At 42.0% G+C, this 18,823-nt stretch overlaps 2 protein-coding genes across 2 annotated transcripts in view; both read left to right on the top strand.

Annotated features, from left to right (window-relative positions):
- ulk2 (unc-51 like autophagy activating kinase 2) overlaps positions 1 to 2,504 on the top strand; it is a 35,112-nt gene extending 32,608 nt beyond the window's left edge. Inside the window, exon 27 of the mRNA XM_063494335.1 lies at positions 32 to 2,504. Coding sequence (XP_063350405.1) covers positions 32 to 96 — 65 coding nt within the window. The 3' untranslated portion in view covers positions 97 to 2,504. The remainder of the gene's footprint in view (positions 1 to 31) is intronic.
- Positions 2,505 to 6,463: 3,959 nt separating this feature from the next.
- LOC134641378 (aldehyde dehydrogenase family 3 member A2-like) lies at positions 6,464 to 18,593 on the top strand. Its single transcript, XM_063493776.1, has 11 exons — positions 6,464 to 6,589; positions 7,085 to 7,247; positions 8,652 to 8,883; positions 9,872 to 9,957; positions 10,046 to 10,254; positions 10,339 to 10,456; positions 10,586 to 10,727; positions 10,934 to 11,100; positions 11,187 to 11,286; positions 11,368 to 11,606; positions 18,177 to 18,593. The coding sequence occupies exons 2-11, from the start codon at positions 7,086 to 7,088 to the stop codon at positions 18,189 to 18,191; spliced, it is 1,470 nt and encodes a 489-aa protein (XP_063349846.1). The 5' UTR covers positions 6,464 to 6,589; position 7,085; the 3' UTR covers positions 18,192 to 18,593.
- The last annotated feature ends 230 nt before the right edge of the window (positions 18,594 to 18,823 follow it).

Genomic DNA, 18,823 nt, shown 5'->3' with positions numbered 1-18,823 from the left:
TGAGTTCCTGTTTTGTATCTGTTCCCTGCAGACAAGGCCAGTGTGGACCGCAGGATCTCAGCTCTGTGCTACTGTACTGTCACACTGTATGAGTAGAAGAGCTGGTGAAATCATAGACAGAGGGACCACGTCCTAAGACTGTTGATTACTGTTCCCACAAAGCCCTCATTCCTTGTGTAGCAGTTCAAGCACCTTTCATCGGCTAGGTTTCATCTGTTTATCATGACTTCATTTTACCAGCTGCATCACAGAGTGACCGCATAAATCTACAACCAAAGATGATGGCAGATCCGGAAACAAGAGGCTGAACCTGGCTGTAGGTGAACTTGCCCTTTCAGGTGCACTTTTTTATGTCACGATGGTCGACCACCATCAGATGGAAACATTGGGGATTTGTTTCTACCAGAACAAAGAGGACTCACGGGACCTCGACAGACTCGAGCTCCATAAGAAGCGGCTCATCTTTTCAAATCCTGTCAGTGTCAGTTATTTACTCAGAAGTTCGTTTTGTTATTTATTGGTTCACATGCACATGGATTCTCCCTGAAAACCTCAAGTATTGGAGTGGAAGGAGCGTGTTGTTGTTCATTGTAACAGATCTTACTCTGTGGACTTAAACATTAAACTGTTACAGACAGTTGGAGAGCTCTGTGGGGGGGGGGAGGAACCTCTAAGTTGTGATTGCTTTGTTTTTATGTTTCTTGTATTATTAGCTCATGCACTTTACCGTTGAGAGGAGGAGGAAGGTAGAAATGTGATCACTTCTGCTCCGAGCCTCAAAATCAACCTGCTGTGTGTGGGATGATCATCAAGCTGCTGTAAAGCCGCAGCTTTAATCATGAACTATTTATCTGAGTGCAGCTCAGTCTGTATAGTGTGACACAGATTGGAGCTTTCTCCAAGATTCCCTGGTGATGTCACTGGGAGTCATCCTGATTCTGGCATGGGAATTTCCTATGCATAGAGTGGCTTGGTGCGTAGGAATATTCGGTTCCTGCAGCTTCTACAAATGTCTTTGTTCAGTCTGTGATTGTTCCCAACCTTCTGGAAGTGTTACACTAAATCTTTGGATTTCAGGTACACTAACTGTATGTTGCATGTGATACATTCAGGCTGATTTTCAAACTAATAGCTAAAATACAAAATGTCAGCGTTTGCATAGAAAGCTGAAACCTTTGGATCATGCCACTCACAGCATGAGGGATGGAGGCTAATGTGTGGTGGCGGCAGATATTCAAAAGAAACCCAGAACTTGAGTGGATCAGCGACTCTGTCACCACTGCCTCGCTGAGCAGCCAGTCGGGTGTCCACTTTACACCTCGATGGATTTAAACTGAATGGTCATATTTACTTGACAAGTTACCTTAATAACATGTTTCCTTAGACTAAAAACAAACTACAGCTTTTTATGCTTTGTCAGAATCTGTAGCTTTTTTTGAGTAAACACAAACTCCATGTTTGCAGACTTGTATATTTTATTGTAGAGCATGTGATTATTCCCTTAGCCTCTTTTTGAGAGGAGGGTGAGTGTGTGTGGGATGGCAGTGGGAGAGGGCGTGGATATCAAACGCCCTGCCTGTCAGTCAAAGAGCACAAATCTTTATATGTAGATAGATGAATTTGTATTCAAGTCTGCCAAGGGTTTGATAAGGAAACCCTACTTGGGCACAACAGGAGTGTGCCAAAGACTACAATAAAACTTCTGGCAGCTCCAAATCTTTCCAGAGAACTCTTTTTACCAGGACTGTTCATTGTTGAGGTCATGTTTGTTCAGCGCTCCCGAGTGAGCGTAATGTCTTCAGATTTCATTCTCCTAGTTTTGTGAGACTTGATTTGTCACAATCCACATCGTCCCGCCTCCCCGTCAAGTCCTCACGGTGTATGTACTGTATGTATGAGCATATATAAACACATGTGCACTTGCCAGGTGTGCTTTAAGGCCAGTAGTATCCAGTCAGCATGGAAAAGGAGGTGCCTTCTTGTGAAAGCAGACACAGGCCTACTCCTCTGTACAGGTGTGAATACATTCTTTGTACGCGTATAACGGCGGTCTCTGGACCTGTTCCTCCGATGTACTGTTCTCATTTTCTTTTCTAGACACGTCTGGGTTTCGGTTTCCCTCATCCCTGTCATGGGCGCTCTGAGCCACATAAAGCCTTTTCTGCATAAAGAGTGAAGAGGGATAAATAAGGCGACCCACCTGAAACTTTGTACCATTCTGAACTATGAGTGAAACTGAGATATTTTAGGTAAAGCATGGGTACCAAGTCTGCATTTTACCCTGTACAACCTCTAGAATGTGGAATGTATGTATCCTGTCGTTCTGCGCCTCTCCAGCTTGATCTGAATGCATTTTGGAAACCCCCACCATCAGACCCTGATGATGCAACACCAGTTTTTCCACATGTTTAACATTGTACTCGTCTCTCACTGGGGGTGTCTCTCTTTGTTCTTTATGGAACTGAAATGCAGTTTTTATTATTAAAAAGAGAAGGAAAAGTGAACCTGTGTCACTGCCCTGTCTTTAATCTTAGTTCTGATTTTAAATGTACAATTTTATTTCTGTAATTTCTGTTTTTTAACAAGAAAAATCAGTTTCCTAAATCAATACGCAAAGACTGCAACATAACAATCTCTCAAATTAATCCTTAAAAATATAATGGCTTAAACTAACAAATGACATATTAGACTGTAACTGAATTTACAAATGTGACTTTTCAATCTAAATTCAGTCATTTAATTTACATCGTTTTAAATGATTAACTAATTAACATTTGCTGTCGTTGGAACCAGAAATTTACTTGTGAAGCTATGATGCGTAAATAATTTTTCCTTAGAATCTCTCGTCAAATCTGATTTTTACAAATCAGAAACCAATTTAGACCCAAATTCAAGTTTTAAAAAGCTTTTTCCTGCCTGTAACTTAAACTTCTATCACTACATCTTCAGGAGTTGCTCAAAACTTTATTTCCAAAGACTTTCTTGCTATTTTTAAAAAGTGGTTTTGAACAATAGTTCTCCAGGTGTTCTGACTTACTTTGGAAGTTTTTCCTGGGACACTCGCTGGTTTTTCACCATTTTTAGAGGAATGTTAAAGCCATGACCCAAGACACCTGACTCAAGGGATAAACTGGTGCAGTCTACACATAACAGACAACTTGGAAAGGAACTCTTTTGTCACTAGCAGCATAACAAACTTTCTCCAATTTCTTTAGATGAATCTACAGAAATTCCCAAAGACAACAGAATAGAATAGAAAAGAATTCAGCTTTATTGTTGTTTTGGAGGAAGGAAGGCTCAGGGTTTAAGTAGTCATCATCATGGGCTCATCCGATTAGAATGAAAATAAGCAGTCACTCATTTGCAAGTTTTGTCGTTTTATTGAATAATGGGTAAAGGAAAGACACACATGGACTGCTATCTCTAAAAAGGACAAAGTATGATTTAAGCAACTCAAAATAATACATGAACTCAGGAGACTCAAACAGAAACTCACCTCAGCTGCCGCCCCATGTGGGAGTGAAGAAAGAGTGAGGTGTAGGTGAGTGCAGTCCTTATATAACAAGTGACAGGTGAGTGCAATTAAGGCCAAGCACCACACCCAATCAAAGGTGAGGAAAAGAAACAAGGTGCATCTGGTGAAGTGAATGTGCTGAAAGGTGAGTCTTTACAACAATTGTCATTGCACATGTCACAAGTACAAGGCAACGGAATGCAGTTTGCATCCATCCAGAAGTGCTTTAGCCATAATATAGATATATTACAGAAATGGGTCTGTTATAGGTACCAAGTCTGCACCAGTGAGCTACTAGATGAAATCCTGCCATATCTCGACACTGTGTGCAGTGTCCTTAAAACATCTGACAAAACTGGACAAGTGGAGGACAAAAGAGACATCCACTATAAACTATCTAGAGCAGGCAATCAATACCTGAAAGTCATGCCATTAAGAAATGGGGTGGAAAAAATCCTGCAAAGACCTGACACAGAGATGCACCTGGCCCTTCAGTTGTTCACTGAAGCATAGTCAGAAATGGTCTCAGGTACAGGGTGATTGTGAAGGAGCCATTCTTAAGGAAGGGAACTGGTTAATGAAAATCAGTGAGAATCAGTGGCAGTAGGTCTCATGAATCCAAGTATGATATTTTTGGTTCAAATTGTCATCAGTATGTATGGACGAGGTTAGGAAATGGTGCAAAATAGTCTGGCTCAAAGGTCAAGGAAGGTTATAGGCAGACTCAGCAGACATATTGAGTTCTGCCCCCAATGTGAAATTTGTTTACAGTGACCTCCGTGACGTGGGAAACATACCGCACATGCTCTAGACCAGGGGTGGGGAACTCCGGTGTCCTGCAGGTTTTAGATCTCACCCTGGGTCAACACACCTGAATCACATGATTAGTTCATAACCAAGCATCTGGAGAACTTCAAGATGTGTTGAGGAGGTCATTTAAATCAGCTGTGTTGAATCAAAGACACTGCAGGACACGAGCCCTTGAAGCCTGGAGTTGGACACCCCTGCTTCTAGGCAACACCGCTCTTCCTCCTCTGGACCAACCTATGACTGCGTAACATAGAGGGCTGTCAGTTTACATTAAGTCTAGGCAGTAACGATAGCTTAAGCCAGCAAATTTAGAAATCCACATGAGTACCTGAAAATCCTATAAAACTCACTAATCCCACAACTCGCTCATTTACACAGCTAAATGTCGCCCTCTGGGACAAATACTCCTGTGAAATTTTTCCACAACCCGAAAAACAAACAGAATAAAACATTCCTATGGAAAAAACACCCTGCCTCTTGGTTTAACCTGATCATGTCAGATATGAAATGACCATACCAACCATAAAAGTCAGGAAAAGCTGGGTGGCCCCCTTCCCAATCACCTGACTTCCATAGAGGCTTAGAGCAAAGAAACAATGGTAAGTGTGAAAAAAGGCGCAAAAAAACTTGGAAAAGTGAAACAACGTAACCTTCACAATAGCAAATGAACACATGGACAGAATATGCTTTGGTGTAAAGAGTTAATATTTATGAACAAGTTGTGAAAATATTAAGACAATCCCTTCTCTGTGGAGTGGGACAGGAAGTCAGTACAATGTAGTGCCCAGTCCTTCTGTGGCCAGTGACATCCACGAGCAGTTCTCTGAATAGTTGTTAGGCAATGTTCATTGTAAGGCTGCATTTAGGACCTCAGTCTCATTAAACTGGAAGATTGTGCTGCTACAGTGGCGTCAAATGACAGGCACGAGAAGTGTGGGATCCTCCAAAGTAGACCTCAGACATGTTTCAGGAGCAGCTGCTGTACTTTGAACAACAGCTGGTGCTCCTTATGTTCTCGTTTCTTTCCGCACTACTGTCATCTACTTATTCAAGATCTTTTGTGTTCTATTTTTTAAGCAAAACTTTCACTTAAATGGTTTAATTAGCTGTTTTGTTCTTTGAAAAATAAAATAAAACATTACAAAACAAATTATTTAACGCTTTTGTCATAGGCGCTTTTCATAGAACGCCGTGTTTTCTACACTTTATTTCTACTTTATTTATGTCTCCCTGTCGACAGGGTCTGCCAGTCTTTCTGATAAGAAATTCAATACCTGCAGATCAACCTTTCCAAATCTGACCGACAAGCCTGTGAAATAGTGATGTGCAAATCATGAACGAATCGTTCAGTACTCGAGAATCACTTTACTGACTTGTGAATCATGATTCACAAGCCCAACTGACTCATTCACTGACTCATCCCTGTTGCTGTTAGCAAACTAATTTCATTAGTAGAAATATATCTAGCTTATAATTAAAATTGTGGGGAAAAAACAGCAGCCAGTTTCTTAACTCAAACGTTTCTGCTCTGAACTGGAAGAAAAAACCCTGAGTAGAAATCTCACATCAAGACAATAGCTCCTCAGCTCACAGTAGCATCGCTCTGCTAACATGCTAACAGCACATTTGAGTTACTCACCCCCTCCCTCCTGAGCTGAATGGTAGCATGAACGAATCACTCAGGACTCACTCACCCCCTCCCCCCTGGCTCACAGCTCAGTGGACATTTAGATGAGAAAATATATATTTGACACATTTGAGGAAAATACTAATAAAATAAAATAAAATAAATTTTCCCTTTAGAAATCGTAATTTTTTTGCTCTTTTTTGCTCTATAACAAATAGTTGTTTTTCTTTTTCAATCATCTTAGCAGTAGGATATACATGAAAAGAGAAACAAATTAAGTTTGAGTGAAAATGTACATTTTTTGCACTCTCTGGGCAACTGACTCAGTGACTCAAATGACTCAAAAAACAGGATTCATTTTGGTGAGTGACTCATTCAAACTCGATTCAGTAAAAAGAATCGAATTTACCATCACTACTGCGAAACGTCCCTGCCCTTCTTACCTTTAAAAGCAGCCTGTTTTTGTGGTGGTAGGCGGTGCTTAGTTAGACGTCTCTTGTGCTGATTGGTGTTTTCCTTGATTGTCATGCATACCGTCCATTTGCTGCCATCGTCATTCCTGGCCTTGTTTTAACAGATTGTGTCCAGTTGGAGGTTAATACTTGAACCGGTTGGGAGTGGAATAGGGACTTTTTAAGGTAAAACTTACTTGCTTTAGTCGGTCTTCAGATGTTCACAAGTTATTAACGCTGCTTAGCCGCTAACGCTCACATGTTAGCTACACATAAACACTGTTTTAGCAGCCAGGCTAATCCGAGCTGGAGCTCCACCAACAATTTGTGCACCGTGGAGTTTTATGCAGTACTGAATACATTCTTAGATCATAATGGCGCTCAAACACTGATTATACAGCTAACGCTCAAGGAAAGCTGCTCATAACGAACAAGGTTATATAACCTTTCATCGTTATTAGCAGTAAGGATAGCATCATGTTCGTTCCCAGTACCGTACACACTTCACGCTTTGTTTTAGGGTGTTGTTGACGTTTCACATGTGACAAATGTCAGAAACGTCGACGTTTAGGCTACGGTCTCTATAAGGTTATCTTCAGTGCTTGTCTTCGGGGAAAATGTAGCCTTTCGTTAGGAGACAGAGTCGAGTATAATACTGACGTGCTGTAGCTTTCTGTGAAGGATGTCCCGACAACAACTGGCCGTGCAGCGGGCCAGGAAGTCCTTCCAGACGGGGAAAACCAAACCTCTGGAAAGCAGGATCCACCAGCTGAGGAACCTGCTCCGCTTCGTTACAGAGAGACGGAAGGACATAGCAGAGGCTGTCAAGAAGGACCTCAGCAAGGTGACGGTATCACTGTTAACAGCACATGGTACATTAGCATCGTCTGTAAACCTGTGAATGAACATCATCAGTTATTCTTATTATTAATGGATTATAAATATTTAAAGTATGTGAGCACAGTCTTGGACAACACCAAACACCTCAGGTACAGCTCTTGCCTGCTCTCTCCCCCTTTTCTCTCTCGGATGCTTGTACAGACAAGTCAACCCAACAATATACACTCGAGTGTACAGTGGGACGAAATATTGTCCTCCTGGATCAAAGGTGCAAACTGTAGAGATAAAAATGATAAAAATCCAACTATACAGAAATAAGATAAACTAAGAATAAGTACAGCAGTATTGTACTTGAATAAAAATAGAATAGGAATAGAAAGGAATGAAAATAAATAAAGACAATACACAGACAGAGTCAAACAGTGCAATACAGAATAGTGCAAGTACTGGAAGGGAGTATTATGTAGTCCAAGAAGTGTGTGGAGAAGAGTCCAATGTGGAGGAGGGCAGCACCCCCATAGTAATCAGCCCTTTACCAGATGTGTGGGTCTAAATCACTGATGCTGCTGCCTACATGGACAGCTAGAGATTCCTGTCCTGACGTCTTTGACGTTAGCTTCAAGTGTGTTGCCTGGGGTGCACGTGCAGTTGCTACATTGTAATATAAAGTCTCTGAGGATGAGTCCATGCAGTTTAAAGAATGATACATGGACATCCACATAGACCCTTGCACCTGACCTGAGCAGACTGGCAGATGCTCAGAGTAATCAGGGGCTAATGGTGAGCCGAGGATACGCCAGCTGGCTGTTTAACTAGGCCTACTTTAGTAGCCCACTAGGAGTGCTATGGTGCATGTTGAGAGCACCTTTCTTACTCATGGTTCTGATTATGACACAAAAACTAACATGAAACAACAATAAGTAACCTAACCTATTAGGGCAAAGATCATGACACATTAATTTGTGTTACAGAAAAATTATAGAAGTAAAAAGTATAAAATATTTACATGAAGAGAGAGAGAGAGGGGTGGCTGTGACATGTAAGTTCCCTGTGGAGAAAATGAAACATGTGGCTGGAAAGTGTTAATACTAAAACAAATGTTCTGGCAGGACCAGTTGTTGTATACTTCGGGTATACGTCTGTGTGTTCACAGCAGTTTAGACACCAAGTGTTATATTAAAAGAAATCAAAGGGACATGCTTTCATTTTCTTCACTGCAATAATCTGACTGCTATTTCTTACCTTGTGTGCCTGAAGCTCTACTTTATATGGAAACGGTGTCACTATTTGTGTTGGTATCATATTGAATATTGTGGAGACCAGCTGCAGATCATCCAGGAAGCAGTTTGGTTTGAAGCAGGACTGAACTGGCAAACTGTCCAACACTGGATTTTGCCCCTGCTTTCAGAGTGAACATGGGACGGAGCTATATGAGACAATGGGAGTGGAGGGTGAGATCAAGCTCGCTATCGAGAAGCTAGCAGAGTGGGCAGCTCCTCGGCCAGTGGAGAAGAGCCTCCTCACCATATCGGATGAGGTCTTCGTGCATCCCGAGCCCCTTGGAGTGGTCCTCATCATTGGTGCTTGGAACTATCCCTGGGCTGTCACCCTGCAGCCGCTGGTCGGAGCTATTGCTGCCGGTACCATGTATACCCATGTGTATTTATTTACCAGTATTCTTTTAGGTGCATAGTCTACATAGTCAACCTGTGTTGGCCTGTCCAAACCTCCTTTTGCACAAATTCTATTGCACTGACACTTTGCACATCATCATAGAGAGCAGGGTAGGCAAATCAGCCTTACAGAGATATTAATCACAAAGAAAGGACTGTTTAAAGTGAACCTATTGTCCTTTTCTTACTTATACTGTTACAGTGTTGTATACTACTAGTAATCATGGCCCAAGATCAGTACGTGCACAGGTAATCCTTGTGAACCACATGCTCAGTCTCCACACACTCAGTTTCTGTTTTTCCAGTCCAGGCTCTGTACAGTAGCCTTATGTGCTCCTGTCAGACACAAAGCCTTGGCTTGGAGCGCAGAAGCTTGATCCACCTTGGCTTAAAAGAAGGTGAAAAGGAGCTTAACCTGTTTTAGAGGATGAGCTACAAAATGAGTATGATGGATGATGGATCCCCTTTTAAGGGATAGTTCAGCATTTTTAGAATAGATTTAAATACCTTCATGCTAAGCCTTAATTAAAAAGAAATACATTTAAAAAACCTCTTCACAGCCAAGAAGTATTCTGGTAGACTAATGTAATAAAATATATATTAGTATTTTTACACTTTTGCTCTTGTATGGCTAAAAATCCACTTGGTGACTTTCGTCACTTTGACGAGCAGACGTAGACATCAAAATAAAGATGGATGGTGAGTTTCAGGATCCTGGCATGGATCACTGGAACTGTTCAGTAGATGAGTGACTGCTGACAAGCCAAAGAGGCTCATTTTGGGAGAAAGACTCTGCTGCTGTTGTAGACTGGAATCAGTGATTCACTGTCGAACTTTAACCAGTAAAGTGTGAGAAATAAAACCACTTGTCCTGCAAATGAATAATGCATCTTCTGCTCAGTCGGCTCTTAAAGCGTACCATCATCCATGCCACTGTGTGTGTTCGGTCTCTCAGGTAATGCAGCAGTAATAAAACCATCTGAGGTCTGCTGTCACTCTGCTAAGGTCATGGAGGAGCTCCTCCCTCAGTATCTGGACAAGGTGAGGCTCCTTCCTTGTTGGATTACCTTTCTCGTACATGTATTGTAAACATGCTAGGAGTTCCAATGACTTGACGCCCTTTCCACAGGACCTGTACCCGGTAGTGACCGGTGGAGTGCCAGAAACCCAGGAGCTGCTCAGGCAGAGATTTGACCACATTTTCTACACGGGCAGCAGCGCAGTAGGCAAACTGGTGATGGAAGCTGCGGCTCGCAACCTCACCCCAGTCACCCTGGAGCTGGGAGGGAAGAGCCCCTGCTACATCGACAAGAACTGTGACATCACTGTTGCGTGCCGGTCGGTCCTCTCTGTAGAACAAAGGAGAAACTTTAAAAAACACAGCTGAGTTTCCAAACATCAAGTGTTTTCTTTTTCCTACAGTCGCATCACGTGGGGAAAGTTTGTCAACTGTGGACAGACGTGTATCGCTCCGGACTACGTCCTGTGTGAACCCTCCATCCAGAACAGAGTACAGGAGGAGATCAAGAGCTGCATCAAGGTTGGTTTGCACTATATAAAGAAATGAGTGGTGGCTGAAGACTTTTGCACAGTACTAGATTGTTGTCGATTTGAGACGGTCATTAATGCTTCTTTTATTCTTAAATGATCTTCCTTTGACACAATGCAGGAGTTTTACACAGATGATCCAAAGACTTTTGAGGACTACGGACGCATCATCAACAAGCGGCATTTTAAGAGAATCATGGCTCTCATGGAGGGCAGCACAGTTGTTGTTGGTGGAGACTCTGATGAATCCCAGTGCTATATAGGTATGTATGTAAGTGGTATGATGGAGCCAGCGGGTATCCCTCAGAATGTTAGGAGTTGTTTTAAGCCAACTGGTTGTAAAGTGGAACCATCTTTGTATTTTGTGTATCTCTAATGTCATGCACATGATGGTTAAAAGCCTCTGTTCCAAAGCTCTGTATGTGCAGTGTATTGGTCATTGCCCTCTGACCCTGTCGTCTGTGTGCAGCTCCCACTGTGCTGAAGAACGTTACAGGCGAATCCAAAGTGATGAAGGAGGAGATCTTCGGGCCACTGCTGCCCATCATCACAGTGAGCGGTGTGGATGAGGCCATCCAATTTATTAACGAGAGAGAGAAGCCGCTGGTTATCTATGTCTTCTCCAATGACAACAAGGTACAGCGCATCACCTGCAGACGTCATTTCCTGTTATTTAGATCTCTTTAAATCTCTTCCCTTCACTCCTCCTGTGTGATCCACAGCTGATCAAAAGAGTAATAGCTGAGACATCCAGTGGAGCTCTGCTGGCTAATGACTGTCTGGTTCACTTTACTGTCAGCTCTCTGCCCTTTGGAGGAGTTGGTGAGTGGATGCCTGTCAAACCCTCCATCAGACTTACTGGTTTTTCATCTTGAAGCTGACTTGGTCTTTTTTCGTTCTAAGGTAACAGTGGTATGGGCTGCTACCACGGTCGCTACGGCTTTGACCAGCTGAGCCACATGCGCAGCTGCCTAATCAAACAGCTGAAGATGGAAGGAGTGAACAGCATGCGTTACCCCCCACACACTGCCAAGAAACTGGGCTGGGCTCGGTTCTTTCTGCTCAAGCAGATCAATTTGGGCAGGCTGCGTCGCATGATGCTGCTGGCTATGTTTGTAGGCGTGGCATCGTTTGTGGTGCAGGTAAAGAAGCTCTGCCTCACCTCATAAAACCGCTCCTATTAGCCAGTATTCCATTGTTAATGTTTGTGTGCTGTTAGCTAGCTTGCAGGCTGTGTGGTCAATGGTAACTTTATTGTCCCCAGTGGGAAATTGATTTGCAGTCTGTCCATACAGAGAGACAAAAACAAACAACACACACACACAAAGCCCAGAGAAAACAGCCCAAATTATCATCAAAAAAGTGCAATGTACAATGGCAACAACCCTTATGGTTTAGTATTATATATTATGTGAGCTAGCATCAACCAAAACAACGATGAGACCTACTCAAAGATCTCTCGGACTATTATGTCACATGTCTTCTACAACAATATGTACAACCCTAATTCCAAAAAGCTGTAAATGTCAATCTACATGCGTAAGAAAGCAAATGCAATGATTAGCAAATGTCATGAACCCACATTTTATTTACAATAGGACAAAAAACACATCCAGTGTTTAAATCGTAGCAAAAAGGGTTATTTTGAGTTTGATCGCAGCATCAAATTTTGTTTCAAATCTTAGAAGTAAAAGTGATGCAAAAAACATCTAGAGAAACATTTTGCAACTAATGGGTTCATTGAAAAAAAGCATATTAGTGAGGCAACTTTTCACTTTTGATCTCCGTCATAATAATATCAAAACATTCTCAAGAAATCTCTGTGCACACGGGACAATGCTCAAAATCAGTGTGACACGTCAACAACCTTCAGGGCCTCTGTGCATTAAAAACAGGCATCATTCTATCGTGGGACTTACTTCATGGGCTAAGGATCACTTTCTGAAATCATTGCCAGTGAACACTGTTTATCGTTCCAGCCACATATGCAGGTTAAAGTGATTCAGTGCCTTTGCACCACCAGGAATTTACAATATATCAGGTATTTAAAGCAACAAATACTCCCATTCAAATGGCGGGTTTTTCAGGGAATATTTTAACATGACAGAATAACATGAGTATCAGTAAAGTTAAATTTGACGTGAAGCAGCCGATACAAGCTGCATAGCTAAGCTACAGCTAGCTGTCTAACTGTCCCTGTGATGGCTATTCATAAATCCTTGCTTTGCTTGTTACGTGATGGCTAAAATCAGTAGTTTAAAATTAAAGTGTCATATTTAATTTTTAATATCTTTAAACAGTGTTTAATATTGGCAAGAGTTATGTTTAGCTGGAGTTTTGCCAAGCTGTTGTCACAACCGGTTTGTGCCAAACCAAATGTCTTAGATGGGGCCCCTCTAATCACGTTGTAAATATGCTGGTAATGTTACATTTTGTAAATGGTCCAACAACAACAACAATTAAAAAAACCAATGTGTTGACTAGGGATGGGAAGATGGGAAGACTTGGTTCCAGTAGTTCATCCTTATGTGCATGATGCACATTCAATTCAGTTCAATCAATTTTATTTATACGGCGCCAAATCACAACAGCAGTCGCCTCAAGGTGCTTTATATTGTGAGGTAGATCCTACAATAATCCATACAGAGAAAAACCCAACAATCATATGACCCCCTATGAGCAAGCACTTTGGTGACAGTGGGAAGGAAAAACTCCCTTTTAACAGGAAGAAACCTCCAGCAGAACCAGGCTCAGGGAGGGGCGGGGCCATCTGCTGCGACTGGGTGGGGAGAGAGAAGGAAGACAGGATAAAGACATGCTGTGGAAGAGAGACAGAGATTAATAACAAGTATGGATGAGAGCGCGATGGTAAAGTGTAAACTGCATCCAGGACAGAAACAGCTGTATTATATTGCTAGCACAACTGCGGCTCTTTGCAAGCATCTGCACAGACAGCACGCTAACACTAAGTTAGCCAGCATGCAGTTAATTTGCATGGAAAATAATTTCTTTGATATGCTGCTTAGTGGTAGAAGTGACTCTCAAAATGGAGCCAGTGAGAACTGATAAGGGAGTTGATAAGGAATCATATTGATAAGTGATATCAGTAATCTGAATTGTTACATTCTTATTTATTTGCATCCCTACACTTGGCTCACCCATGTTAAAGACACACTAGGCTGTAGTGATGGTAAATTCGATTCTTTTTACTGAATCGAGTTTTAATGAGTCACTCACCAAAGTGAATCGTGTTTTTTGAGTCATTTGAGTCACTGAGTCAGTTGACCAGAGAGTGCAAAAAATGTACATTTTCACTCAAACTTAATTTGTTTCTCTTTTCATGTACAGGGCGGGCCATTTATATGGATACACCGTAATAACATGGGAATGGTTGGTGATATTAAAGTCCTGTTTGTGGCACATTAGTATATGTGAGGGGGCAAACTCCTCAAGATGGGTGGTGGCCATTTAGAAGTCGGCCATCTTGGATACAACTTTTGTTTTTTCAATAGGAAGAGGGCCATGTGACACATCAAACTTATTGGTAATGTCACAAGAAAAACAATGGTGTGCTTGGTTTCAACGTAACTTTATTCTTTCATGAGTTATTTACAAGTTTCTGACCACTTATAAAATGTGTTCAATGTGCTGCCCATTGTGTTGGATTGTCAATGCAACCCTCTTCTCCCACTCTTCACACACTGATAGCAACACCGCAGGAGAAATGCCAGCACAGGCATCCAGTATCCGTAGTTTCAGGTGTTGCACATCTCGTATCTTCACACCATAGACAACTGCCTTCAGATGACCCCAAAGATAAAAGTCTAAGGGGTCAGATCGGGAGACCTTGGGGGCCATTCAACTGGCCCACGACGACCAATCCACTTTCCAGGAAACTGTTCATCTAGGAATGCTCGGACCTGGCACCCATAATGTGGTGGTGCACCATCTTGCTGGAAAAACTCAGGGAACGTGCCAGCTTCAGTGCATAAAGAGGGAAACACATCATCATGTAGCAATTTCAAATATCCAGTGGCCCTGAGGTTTCCATTGATGAAGAATGGACCCACTATCGTTGTACCCCATATACCACACCAAACCATCACTTTTGTTGTTCCAACAGTCTTGGAGGGATTTTGCCCATTCTGCAAATTCTGTGTGCCGATCTGGGTCATCCTCGTTGAGATGCTGCAGTAGCTGGAGTTTGTAAGGGTGCCATTTGTGAGTAGCTAATATCCGCCGAAGGGATGTTCGACTAATGCCACTCTCCAGTGACATGCGGCGAGTGCTACGCTGTGGGCTCTTGCTGAATGACGCTAGGACAGCCACTGATGTTTCTTCATTAGTGACAGTTTTCTTGCGTCCACATTTTGGCAAATCCAACACTGAACCAGTTTCACGAAACTTAGCAAGCAGTTTGCTAACTGTAGCATGGGAGATGGGTGGTCTCGTAGGGTGTCTTGCATTGAAATCTGCTGCAATGACCCGGTTACTGCGTTCACCAGATATCAACACAATTTCGATCCGCTCCTCACGTGTTAACCTCTTCGACATGTCAATGGCTGTGAACAAAGAGAAACTTGTAAATAACTCATGAAAGAATAAAGTTACGTTGAAACCAAGCACACCATTGTTTTTCTTGTGACATTACCAATAAGTTTGATGTGTCACATGGCCCTCTTCCTATTGAAAAAACAAAAGTTGTATCCAAGATGGCCGACTTCTAAATGGCCACCATGGTCACCACCCATCTTGAGGAGTTTGCCCCCTCACATATACTAATGTGCCACAAACAGGACTTTAATATAGAATAGAAGAATAGAATAGAATAATCCTTTAATTGTCCCACAAGGGGAAATATCACCAACCATTCCCATGTTATTACAGTGTATCCATATAAATGGCCCACCCTGTATATCCTACTGCTAAGGTGAGTGATTGTAAAAGAAGACAACTATTTTATAGAGCAAAAAAGAGCAATAAAAATTCTAAAGGGAACATTTATTTCATTTATTTTTATTTTATTTTATTAGTATTTTCCTTAAATGTGTCAAATATATATATTTTCTAATCTAAATGTCCACTAAGCTGTGAGCCAGGGGGCGGTAATGCTCCTTATCATTGGTTGCCAACCAAGAAGAAGCTGTGAGCCAGGAGGGAGGGGGTGAGTGAGTGAGTGAGTGATTCGTTTATGCTACGATTCAGCAAGGGAGGGAGGGGGTGAGTGAGTCCTGAGTGATTCGTTCGCGCTATGATTCAGCTCAGGAAAGGAGGGGGTGAGTAACTCAGATGTGTTGTTAGCATGTTAGCAGAGCGATGCTACTGTGAACTGAGGAGCTATTGTCTTGATGTGAGATTTCTACTCAGGGTTTTTTCTTCCAGTTCAGAGCAGAAACGTTTTTGTTAAGATACTGGATGTTGTGTTTTTCTCCACAATTTTAATTATAAGCTAGATATATTTCTACTAATGAAATTAGTTTGCTAACAGCAACAGGGATGAGTCAGTGAGTCAGTTGGGCTTTTGAATCATGATTCACGAGTCAGTAAAGTGATTCTCGAGTATTGAACGATTCGTTCATGATTCGCACATCACTAGCAGCATGGCCTCTTCACCTGTCCCTCCTGCACCTGCTCATTGTGTCAGATGTTTAGCTACTCCTCGGCCTTCTTTAGCATTAATGATACTTGTAACAAATGTAGCATATTTGCAGCTCTGGAGGCCAGGATTACTGAATTGGACACTCGGCTTCGCACCCTTCATTCACCCGTAGCTAGCCAGGCCCTTGTAGCTGGTGCAGCCGAAGGTAGCGTAGGCCCCGCTAGCTGTTCCCCGGCAGACTGCCCCAAGCAGCTGGGGAAAGAGGGCGGCTGGGTGAGGAGGAAGCATAGTGGCAATTCTGTTTTGAGACATGTAAAACTAGAGACACCAGCAGCCATAGTCAACTGTCTTCCAGGGGCCAGAGCAGACGACATAAATTCAATAGCAGTAACATTACGTCAGTCGGAGGTCACTAAAATCAATATTGAATCGGTGTGTAACTTTGCCAAAACAATGTGGGACTCTGTAGTTTTCTCTGGTCCCCTCCCCAATCAGACCAGGAGTGACATGTTTAGCCGCATGTTCTCCTTAAATTGCTGACTGTCTGAGTGGTGTCCCAGAAACGATGTGTGCTTCACAGGTAATTGGCAAACCTTCTGGAGGAAACCTGGTCTTGTTGGGTTTCTCTCTGTAATATTGTAGGGTCTACATTACAACGTAAAGCGTCTTGAGGTGACTGTTGTTGTGATTTGGTCCTGTATAAATAAAACTGAATTCCACTGAATTGAATTAAATTGGAAAAAAAAATGAAAGAAGAAATGTGATGCTTGTGGAAGTGAAGTGTCTGTCCCCATATTTAAGACTAGACCAGGAACATTTTGTTATTTAGTGTTATATTTAATCATGAGTGATGTAGGGAGATCAGGTGTAATCTACTGTCATTGCAAATTGTGCACATGTAACCAAGTGACCAAACAATCTTGTATTAGAAGCAGAAAATTAACATAAACATAAAATTTAGAGTATCTGTATGCCTCTGCTGTGAACTATATTTTCCTCACGTCCACATGTTGTCATCATCTTTTAGACATCCTGAAAGATTTCTCTCAAAATTAGATTGCTGTTATTCACAAAGTGATAAATTCAGTGGTAATATTTAACTCACTCTGTTTTTCCATAGATTAAAGTGAACTCTGTACTAACAGACTTTTTCATTCTATTCATTTTTAAAGTGGTCTTGAGCAGAACTTCAGGCTTTCTGAAGGTCTCTCAGAATTTTTCACTCATTTTTGTTCCAGTCCTTGTACCTGACAGTTTTAAGCCACTTACCAGTGACCTATGAATCATTCAAGTGTATAACAGGCACCGAAGTCAAGGAATCAAACAGTATTATCTACATATAACTGATGGCTTATCAAAGAACCAATATTACATGATATCTTTAGGACCAACTAAAGATAATGCAGTTTTAAAGGCATAAAATAGTATTTTTGCACCAGGAAGGTAATTCCCAAAAGGGCTTTCAGCCAAAAAACAACTGGTGTGTTTCAGCTTGGTGAGTAGCGTGTCCTTTAAGCAAAAAAAGAAAAGATAAAGCGTGTCTGAAAGTCATGATCTTAATAAATTGGAATAAATCCAGTGGTTTCAGTGGACGGGTGGTTGTAAAGTCATTCTTAAGGTAAATGGTGAGAAAAGGCTGCGGTGATGCAAATTATACAAGAGCAGGACTGAAAACCAGGTCCTCTGTTTTCACCTTCTGTGTCACATGTTCTTCTACTTTTGCACAGTAATATTTTACACAGCACTGCAGACATATGTCATCACTTTCTAGTGCATTATTTGTGTGGTTACAGCTTTGTAAATAATTGCGTTTTCCCGAATGAATCGCGGTACTCGTGCCCCCCATACACCCACCGTCCCACAGGCTTGTACACTGGACACAACAATAGCTTTGTCTCTTGGACACAATGTGTGGTGTTGTGCAGGAGATCTAACCACATTATGCCCGCTCGTCTACCCTCCCTTTAATTACCCAGCATGCTTCACTCCCCATGGCTAAATAGCCTCCTTTGTTTTAGTCCACCCCACTGCCTTTGTGGACATCCACACATGCTCATGTGAACAGTTAAAACTGTCTCCCACTGCTGACAGCTTTGTGATCTGTTGTTTGCAGAGGTTCCTGCGATGAAGCTCAGCAGGTAGACGGCGCTGTGGCCCGGTGCTGAGGCGATCCCGGGACAGCCACACGGACTAATCACCTGTAGTAGAGCACAGCACTGCAGATGTTTTATGCTCCATGATATTTCACTGATATTTGTTTTTCTTCTGTTATTGTTGCATCTCCTTTCTGTTACACGTTTAGCTACACTTTGAGTTTAATTCTTTGTTTTTCAGTATTCACTCTGATTCTGGTAGATATTGAAAATACAAACCTGTCTGTGATGCTGTGATTCTTTTAAGAATAAAAACAAAATCACTGTTAACTCCTGCTTAAGAGCTAAGCCAGCAAGATGCCAGTTCTCCGTGTTAATGTCTGTTCTGTCTGCTATTGAACATCAATAAAAAGTTAATAGTCAGGGATTTGCTGAAATTACTTTGTCCGTTTCTTTGCCTTGTGCACAGCTGATTTATCTCTTGTCTGTGGTATATCATTAACATCACCCCAAGGCTGTAATAGATTGTCTGACTGAATGACTGCTATTAAGATAAGATGAGCCAAGCTGAAAGTTCCCTCATTGCTGAAGCTGAAGTGGGGTGTGCACATGCGCACGACGTTATCGGTCTCAGTGAACGTGGACACGGTAACCAATCTGCCCCGGT

The sequence above is a fragment of the Pelmatolapia mariae genome, linkage group LG14 (genome assembly GCF_036321145.2).
Source record: "Pelmatolapia mariae isolate MD_Pm_ZW linkage group LG14, Pm_UMD_F_2, whole genome shotgun sequence".
NCBI lineage: Eukaryota > Metazoa > Chordata > Actinopteri > Cichliformes > Cichlidae > Pelmatolapia > Pelmatolapia mariae.
Note: the sequence above shows the minus strand (reverse complement) of the source record. Positions and strands in the feature narration are given on the sequence as shown.